At 34.8% G+C, this 10,151-nt stretch overlaps 1 protein-coding gene across 7 annotated transcripts in view; it reads left to right on the top strand.

Annotated features, from left to right (window-relative positions):
- The window catches only part of Stag2 (stromal antigen 2), a 155,879-nt gene that overhangs the window by 62,527 nt on the left and 83,201 nt on the right, over positions 1-10,151 (top strand). For all 7 annotated transcript variants that reach the window (XM_023706328.1, XM_004646069.2, XM_023706326.1 and 4 more), the window contains exons 3-4: positions 3,360-3,438; positions 6,769-6,933. In XM_023706328.1, the coding sequence (XP_023562096.1) occupies positions 3,360-3,438; positions 6,769-6,933 (244 nt within the window). The remainder of the gene's footprint in view (positions 1-3,359; positions 3,439-6,768; positions 6,934-10,151) is intronic.

Here is a 10,151-nt window from a genome sequence, read left to right on the forward strand (position 1 = left end):
TATATAATTTTTTTTTTGTACTAGGGATTGAACTCAGGACCCTGCACTTTCCAGGCAAGCACTTATTCTACTGAGCTATCTCCCTGGCCCAGTTTTGTTTGTTTGTTTGTTTTTGTTTTTTGGTAGAACCGGGGATTGAACTCCGGCCCTTGCTCTTGCCAGGCAAGCATTTACTCTACTGAGTTATCTCTTCAGCCCCCTATATATTTATTCTTTTAGGATTTTTCCCCCCGTGGTGTTACTGGAGATCAAACCTAAGGCAGTTTATTATTTACATATAAATAAGTGCAGGAAGCTTATTACTGTTTTATCGTGTCCTAGCCCTTGTATTATTTTTAATTTTTGAGACCATTTCTTGCTAAATTGTGTGGGATGGGCTCTGGGGTTTCCATCCTTCTACCTTAGCATTCCAGAGTGCTGAGTTTACAGACACAGTTCCACCATACTTGGTTCTCTTTTAAGCTTCTTAGGGAAAATTTTCTTTTTGTTTGGTAGAGGACTTAGGGTAGCTGAGAGCAAAATTAAATTTTGGTTTGGTTGCTGGGTATGGTGGTACACACCTGTATTCCCAGCTCTAGGGAGGCTGAGACAGGAGGATTATTGCAAGTTCGAGACTAGCCTGGGCTCCAGAGTCAGCTCAAGGCCAGCCTGACCAAAAAAAATGGCTTGATTAATCTAAATTATTGAATAATTTATTTTTTTTCCAAAGCAGCACCTTTGGTGAGAATTTCACATATTCCAAGTCTTTGTAAAGTTATTATTACCTTTGTTAAATGTAGTGTCCCACTGTATGTAACTTACTGCATTTGACTCTATGAGGAATTTAGATATTTCTATCCTTATGAACTCTGATTTTACTTTGCCTTATTTCTTTGTAGTATTGGCAATCAAAACCAAGGATGTGCTACTACTGAGCTACATCCCAGTTCTTTTTATTTTTATTGTGAATCAAGGTCTTCCTGAGTTGCCCAAGCTGACCTTGAACCTGTGATCCTTCTGTCTCAGTTGCTTGAGTATCTAGAATGTGTTCATATTTTAAATACAAAGATAAGATTATATATCTGTTCATTGTATTGAGATTATATGCTTTTGAAAAGTTCATATCATAGATTTAACTATTAGAATATCTTGATTAATTAGGACCTGAAACAGAGTAGTGGATAAAAGAGAATTGATGTTGCAGGGTACAGTTAATCCAGAATTCGTTTGAGTATGTGTGATTGGTGGGGATAATAAAGAGGAGCATAAGATTCAGTCTTTTGATAGGTAACTCATGATGTTTCCAATTACTAAAGGGTTAATTTCAGTGTCCTCCATCAACATAGAAACATGCTATTTACCTAAGGTTGCTTCTTTTTTATTATTATTATTTATTTATTTTGGTGGAACTGGGGATTGAAATCAGGCCCTTGAGCTTGCCAGGGAAGCACTTATTCCACTGAGCCATCTCCCGAGCCCCCTAAGGTTGCTTCTTGTTCTTTAATATTAAAGCATAGTAAAGCATCAGAGAAAGGAATACTTAGGACTGTATTTTTTAATTGAGGGTTATTTTGTAGGCCCATTCTGATTATTCACTTCAGCTTTTTTGAAAAGGTTTTAGAGTTAATAATCAAACCTCTATGGCCTCGTTCTTACAGTTGGGATAGCTAGGAGGATTAAGAGTATAACTGAGCCTTTGATTATCTTGTGGCCACTGGAATATCATAAACATTGGTGACTATTCATTCTCAGGTTTATAATAGTTATTGAGCTAAATGACTGGGTTTTGTACAGTTTTGGGAAGACAAATAGTTTTAGGCACCAAGATATTTAAAAAAGTTTAAATTTTGTTTTGGACCAGGCTACATAAGCACATGACAAGAATATTGATGGCCACAATGTTTTTTAAATGTACCAGGCACAAATTTCAGGGTCAATAGCCATTCAGTTTTTGGTGCAAGAACTCTGAGAAATGTTATTCATTACAAGTTCTTTCCTCATTGTGATAGGACATATTTATGATTCCCACTATCTTCAGTAGTGTTTAAGTTACTTTGTAGTTAAGTGGTATAAATTGTACTTTTTTCCTGATAGCATCATAATGTGTTCCTGCCTCACAGCTTTAGACAACTGGTTGTTGTAGCAATAAAAATGGAATTAGAAGAAATCTAGATTGAGAAAACTAGCTTGATAACGATAGCCTTTCCACTGGATTCTATTCATTTTAAGCAAAACTGGAACTATGTTTGCACATTTGATGGGGTAAAATGTGGCCCAATCCTAAAATCCAGTGAGACTGAAATAACAATGTAAGTAGACCTTGCTTCAAGTATTTAAGTGTGGATATTTACCACTTAGGTATATTCATGTTTGTATATGTAGAAAACAACACATATATATCTGTCTAAATCATTCTTGTTTCTTTATGTCTGTGAGAAAATAAAAATTATACAAAGAAGTGCTGGGGAGATAGCTCAGTGGAAAAAGTGCTTGCCTGATAAGCACAAGGTCGTGAGTTCAATCCCCAGGTACCACCAAAAAATAAATAAATAAATAAAAATAAATTCTTTGGGGCTGGAGAGATGGCTCAGTAGAATAAGCTCTTCCCTGGCAAGCACAAGGGCCTGAGTTCAATCCCCTGTTCTCCCAAAAAAAATTATAAAAGGGTCACTTTTTTTGGAATACAGATTTACTGTGTGTGTTGGATAGTGAGGAAAATTCAGAGATTTCGTTTTTCCTTGTGTTTACATGTTACAGATGACCACACAGATATTTTCACTTGCACAAAGAGTAGTTATTTAGTGCTAAAACTGATTCTTCTGACTACTGCCACATAAAGGAGTTAAAGTATTTAACATAGTTTAAATGATACATTTTCTTAAAATTTTGTATACCTACTTTTTCAGAAATGGGTGTTTCATATAGTTATTCACACTTAAATTTATAAATGATTTTTGAATGAGGTAGGAGAGGGCTGTGGATCGATAGTATTTTTAAAATTCCCTGAAAACATCCAATTGTGAGTGTTAAAATATTTCCCTGAAGCGCAGTGGTTATGAACCAGAAAATGGAACCAGCCACTATAACAGAACACTACAGTTCTCAGTCTTACATTTTTCAGTGCCATTGGTTTACTTTTTGTGCTTTGATTAAAAATGAACAAAACATGAAAGTATTTAGATGTTTTTATTTGAATTTACTCGTTATGTAATCTTGTATGGTACTATACTATGATGTTTTGGGAGAGCATCTTAATTACTTTTAACGCTAACATTAAATTTTGTAATGAGTTAACCAACTGTTCCTTTTAGAAAATGTTTCATAAAAAAACCTCCCTGTTTCTATGGATGGTTTTAAATGTTTTCTTATTATTGTTTCAGGGAGTCAGAAACACATTTTTCTTCTGACACAGATTTTGAGGACATTGAAGGAAAAAACCAGAAGCAAGGGAAAGGAAAAGTATGTACCAAATATATGATTTAATTTGGGTTCCTAAAATTGTGTGTGTGTTTGTGTATGTGTGAAAGAGTTTCTAGTAGCTTATTTTGTAAAGTCAGTAGTATGTTAAATGTGATTGAACTGCCTTTTTTTATTTTTCCCTAAATATACAATAGATGCTATTTTTTTTCAAAATATAAAGGAAAGCAATATGTGAATTGTTTTACTCTAAAAGCACTCTTAAAATGTAACATATAAGCAGGGGATGGTGGTACACACCTGTAATCCTAGCAGTCAGGAGGCTGAGGCAGGAGGATTATTTTGGGTTAGAGACCAGCCCAGTTTACATAGTGAGTTCAAGGTCAACCTAAACTATATACTCTATGTATGTATGTGTTACAGTGTCTCCCTATGCAGTTTGAACTCAGTGATCGTTCTGTTTTCAGCCTCCCCAGCACTGGGATTACAGGCCTGTGCCACCACTCCTGGACTCTGTGCCTGCTCAGTGCATGCAGGGGCAGGGTCAGTGTGGCATGTTGTGCCTGGGGTCCCTGTGCTTGTCTAAGCAGGTGTTTAGTCCTCTGAGCTACCCTGCCCTCCCTTTTTTTAAGCAAATAAAGCTGGACTGGGCATGGTGGTATATGCCTGTAATCCCAACACTTGGGAGACTAAGGCAGGAGGATCAGCTCTAGTTCAACACCAGCATGGGATGGCTATATAGTGAACTCAATGCCTGAACTACATGGTGAGACCTTGTTTCCAAAAAAAAGCAACCCAAAAAAACTCCCACATGTTGAACATGCTCCTTATCACTGTTGATGCATCTCCCCCCCTCTAAAGTTTTCGTGACACAATTAGGCTGACTGTATAGCCACTGCTATGGGTAGGTGTTAAGGCTCAGATTAAGAATTTATAATATAAACTTTTAGCACTACACTATGTATGTTCTACATACTGTGCTGATTTATGTTATATAATTTAATAGTAGAAAATCTCTGTGAATTAGGAAACTTTCTTATTTTATAAATAGAAGGTTAGGTCAGGAAAAGCTCAGTGGTTAGAGTATTTGAGTCCATGTGAGTGCCCTTTTGTGGAACTGGGGATTGAACTCGGGCCCTTGCGCTTACCAGGGAAGCACTTATTCTGCTGAGCCATTTCCCTGGCCCCAATGTGAATGCTCTTAATTTACTATATATATCACCTACTAAATTAATCTTTTGTGTAGGGATTTTTTTTCTCTGTAACACTGTACTGAGATTAAAATATTTATTTTTTTTATTCTTCCCATGTGTTACCACTTCTTGCACATATATTTTCTCTCACACAGCACATCCATTGAACTATTTTAATTGTACTCATTAGTTTTTCATACTGACAGAGTGTTGAGACTTATGGTAAGTTACAAATATATAGCTCCATGTTAATTAACATTAACATTTTAGACTCTTTGAGTCTATTCTTTATTTACAAAATTCTTTTTACTTAGTATAAAAGCATTTCATTCTACAATTGGTAATTAATGGCTCGGTTTGACAAAGAGTGAATCTCACTAGCAGTAAACTGAATGAACAGGTAATGTTTTTGAGGGAAGAAAAGGGTAGTTGAGACTCTTGAAAGAGGTAAGACCATCTATAGAGTAACTTAGAGATACACAGGCTATCATTGAAAATAAATTTGTAGGTGTGGCTATTAGGGCTTTATAATGTGTGGCAGGTTTTTGTAGTATCCATAAGCTGAGAATAATTCTTGCATTTAAAAGTGTTTTACAGTTGAAGAATATGCAATAGAGATGGTATGTGGCCCACAAAGGTTGAAACATTTTTTTTATCTGATAATTTACTGAGAGTTTTTATATCTTTGCTGTGTAGAGCATTAAAATGTGTAGATCTAAAATACATTTGAAATACCCAAATCCAGGGGTTAAGAGAACTTTTTCTGTGAAGATTTTAATATAGATCTAGCATTTAAAAAAAAAATTATGCTGCTGAGGATTGGATCCAGGGCCTCATTCATACTAGGTAAGTACTGTTACTGAATTATGTTCCCACCCAGCCCTTTTAAAATTTTAAGACAGTATCTTCTAAGTTGTCGAGGCTGGCGTTGAATTTGTGATTCTGCCACACCGTCCTGAGGTGTTACAATGTGTAGCACCCAGAGCTCATGCGTGCTAGGCAAGTACTCTGCCATTGAGCTATGTTTTCAGCCTTGTTGTTTTTCTTTAACCTGGTATAAAAGCTGTGGGAGTATTTAATGACTAAGTTACACAGGTCACCTTTTCATTGATTGATGAATTTCCTACTGCTGCTACTGATATTTTCTTCATAATAAAGTTTCATTTCCACAGTGTTCATTAATTGAATTTTTTTAAGTGTTGGAGAGAAAATGCAGGATAAAAATGAGGATCATTTGCCTATTTAGAGAATTGCTTATCAGAATTGCTCATTTATAGCACTGCAATGATTTACAAGGCTAACAGAAATTAAGTTAAAAGATTGAGACAAGTATAAATTGCTTACTTAATAAAGACATTTGTTATTTTTGCCCTCTTATTTCACACTGAACCCCAGAACAGGGACTATTATAAAGCTTAGGTATAGCCACCTTGTTAAATTATTTTCTAGGAATTTCTCCAGTTATACATTAGGGTTTTTTTTTTTCGGAACCGGGGATTGAACTTGGGCCCTTGCACTTGCCAGGGAAGCGCTTATTCCACTGACCCATCTCCCTGGCTCCCTAGGGTCTTTTTGCAGTGGTTTTCAAACCTTGTTGATAACTTGAACAGCATTTAATGTTGTGATTTCATATTCTAAATTGGTTCTATCTGGAAATCATTTCAAATCCAATCAGCCTTTCCTACAGATTTAGATTCAAGTAGCATTCATTGAGCAGTTTACTGTATATTTTCTCATTTTCATTGATATTTTCTGATACTATTAGGTGCTGTGTATATTGCTAGCCAATACTTTACACTTTCATTATCATGGCAAGACTTTGAGGAAAGTATAATTTTATCCTGTACTTTAAAATTAGAAAACAAAACCTTTGAAGTACTGTGGTCAAGTAACTTGCCTCAGGATAACTCAGCTAATATGAGTAGAAATTTGGACCTACATATTCTATCACTGTGCTTCTAATAACTATAATGCAATGTGGGGTTTATGGTAATATAATTGTAAAAAAAGCCACAAAAAAGCTGTCACAATCATAATTTTCTTGTGTTGTTTGGCAGTCTCATATAGGTCAAGTTTATGTGTATTAAAATTGTTAACCTGTCAGTTGCTTTTGTGGCAGCTTTGTTTTAAACTCTCAAAGATAGTGATACAATTTAACCAATTTGTATCTTTTATGCAGACTTGTAAAAAAGGCAAAAAGGGCCCTGGAGAAAAGAGCAAAAGTGGAAATGGAGGAGGGAAACCTCCTTCTGGTCCAAACCGAATGAATGGTCATCACCAACAGAATGGAGTGGAAAACATGATGTTATTTGAAGTTGTTAAAATGGGCAAGAGTGCTATGCAGGTAATATTTGTGGAATTTGTCCAAGATTATTTGTGCATTTTAAGTTATAGCTGTAGGCCTGATATTTCTTACTGTATTTTAAAAAGCGTGCAACTTATACAAAATATACTACTTACAGTCTATTCAAAACTCTAGGAAAATTTGTGTTTGAATATAAAATCTTTTTAAGAGTGGGAAGAATTTATTGAGAGAAAGAAAGCCTCTATCAGAGAGGGATAGAGGTGGGCCTAGAAAATGGGTTGCTTGTGAACCCTACTTCTTGGGCAAAGCTGTGAGTTGAGGTGAGTGAGGCATGCTTAATGTGGGACAGAACTATGATCAATGAGTAAGATTAAAGGTATGGTTACTTAGGTAATACTGACCCAGTGGCTGATCATATGATATGTGTGAGGTGGGACAAAATAAAATAAAATGTCGCATTAAAGAAGTGTTATAACTTATAACCTTTCCATGTTTTTGGTCATTTTATCACTATTTTAATAAAATTAAGAGACAAAGCATTATAAGCAATGGGCAAAGATATAACATCATAAAATTTTAATTACCCAAGTGAGTCACAATCCAGGATCTATGAAACAAGAGAAAACTCTTAACTATCCAGTTACCCCAGTGGAAGACCCCCAAATAATATAGGGGAATGCAACTCACAACCTGTTAGATAACCGAAATGCTAAGTTCATTCTCTAAAATTGAGGAAATAATTGTTAAGCACAACAGAGGTTAACAGTAGGAAGCATCTATTGAGAGAACGAAAGCTTCTGAGAGGAACAGAAGGGTGCCTGGAAAGTGGGTTGCCCTGAAAATAAGATCTTAAAACTGTGATCTGTCATTTTCTGCCGCTTCATTTTGTATTGATGGCATAAGATAATTATTTGTTTGAAACATGTAGTAATATAAGCCCTGGTTATGAGTTTTAAAGTTCTTCTCAGTTTATATAACTGCTATTAAAATATGAAGTCCTTTGACCGTGGAACTCTTGGAACTTATCTGCTTTTGTGAATTGAATTACTTCTAGTCACTGTTGTGTTTTAAAATGTTTATACTTAATCTTGTTTTGTAACAAGTGTAAAACTTTGGATACATATTCATGTCAAATTATCCTAATTATATTTCTTTTGCATTATTTTATTCACATAGGTGTAATTAGGTTAGCCAAATCCATAAGGTTTTTTTTTCCCATAAGGTTTTTATAAGTTTATAAACTACTACATACAAAGAATAAACATACTTTTTTTACTTGCTTTTTGTTTATTTATTATTTTTAAAGAGTACAAAATGGTAATAGAAGAAAAAGCATTAGAAATGATACAAAATTTCACTAAGCAAAGTAGGGGCAGGTTAGATAGCTCAGCGGACTAAAGTGCCTGCTTAGGCAGAGCGCAGGGGCTGGAGTTTTGATTTGCTTGCTTTTCTGGGCTCAAGCAATCTTCCCACATTAGTCTCCAGTATAACTGGGGCTATAGGCATGCACCACAGTGCCCGACTTGGAACATACTATTTGTTGAATTGAGGCCTTACTATGTTGCCCAAGTTGGTCTTGAATTTGTGAGTTTACATGATTTTTTTTTTTTGCCTCAGCTTCCCAAATACAACTCCAGGTATTTGCCACTGTACCTGGCTTAAAGTTTTATTTAATCTGTAACAACTATACAAAATAGTTTTTTTTTTCAATAGATGTTTTTTCAGATTTAGTCAGTAGATGCCAGAGAATGGTTTTCTGGTAAATAGTTATTTGGCATTTTGTTATTAGTAAATTAAATGCAAAATTTGTCTATAAATAAAAAAATTATTATGTGCTTTTACTTTTAGATTTTACATGGGAAATTGTTCACTATTAGGCCTAACTGATCATTTTTCAATACCCATTTGGCTTTCTTATGTTATTTGGCTGTGGTTTGTTTGTAATCTGGGGCCCTGGGCATGCATGTTTGGCTTTTTAAATAATAGTATTACTTTTCTGTGCTCTGGCTGATTTAGCCATTCCTTGATGTAAAAAATTAACTTTTGGATTAATTTTATCAAAAGGATATATTCTCTCAGTTAACTTGTGCTCTATTTAATTACTTCACATTTTTCTACTTTTCCCTGTAATATTTTTTCTGTGTATTAAAATGGGTTAATCTTTTCTTCTGGTATTCTTTTTGTTAACTTCAATTTCATAACATAAAATAACATAAAGTAGGTGGTATATAAATACCAGAAATTCATTTTTCACAGTTCTAGAGGCTAGAGGAAGTTGAGGTTCAAGATGCTGGCAGATTTCAGGGTCTGGTGAGAGTCTGCTTTCTGGTTAATAGATGGGTTCTTTTCATTGTGTTTTTGCATCACGGAAGGTATATTGTCTGTGGACTTTTTGAGTGCTAATCTCATTCATGACCCTCATGACTTGATTATCTTCCAAAAACCCCACTTCTTATATTTTCATATTGATGTTAACGTATTAGGTTAAACATTAAGCTTTGGGGGAGTGATACAACTACCAGAATTTTCAGCTTATAGCTATTAGGCTATTCTATTTTTGTCTAGTCTCTTGTTGAATTATCTGGCTCATGAAATATTTTAAAAGAATACAGTGAAGATTTAGCTTTGTATTTTTTCTTAATTGTATCCCAGTGCTTAAAGAATGAACATTTTTGTATTTTTGTGTTTTAGTTCTACATTAAGATTGTACATGTGGGGCCGGCGAGATAGCTCAGTGGAATAAGCACTTCCCTAGCAAGCACAAGGGTCTGAGTTCAATCCCAGGTTCTGGAAAGAAAAAAAAAAGATTGTACATGCATATCATTCATTTTTCTGCTTCTACATCTGTTTGTACCTTTACAAAAGAATGCCTATAGTATTTCTGCATTCACTTTCCTGAATATTCTCTCACTTCCTGTTCCTTGTGTATTTGTTCCTTACTTGTGCTACATTTGTGAAACCGGATTTGATCCCAGGGAGTTCTCTGTTTTAGAAACAGAGTTCTTCCTTACTTAAAAGTTCAAGCCCAGAATATTTTATGGTGGTTTCAGTTCACTACCTACAGTATTGTGCCTTCAGGTTATCTGTTTTGTTTTGCTAGATGACAGGGTTAGTTTCTTACTGATTGAATCAGATATCATTCTTTTTTTTATTTTTTTTATTTTTTTTCAAAGTTTTATTGATAAACAGATAGCAATGAGACAGTTTCAAATCAAATCGGAAGTACAGTTTCAACAAATAATACACTGCATATATTC

This window comes from Octodon degus, unplaced genomic scaffold (genome assembly GCF_000260255.1).
Source record: "Octodon degus isolate 3935 unplaced genomic scaffold, OctDeg1.0 scaffold00251, whole genome shotgun sequence".
Classification (NCBI taxonomy): Eukaryota; Metazoa; Chordata; class Mammalia; order Rodentia; family Octodontidae; genus Octodon; species Octodon degus.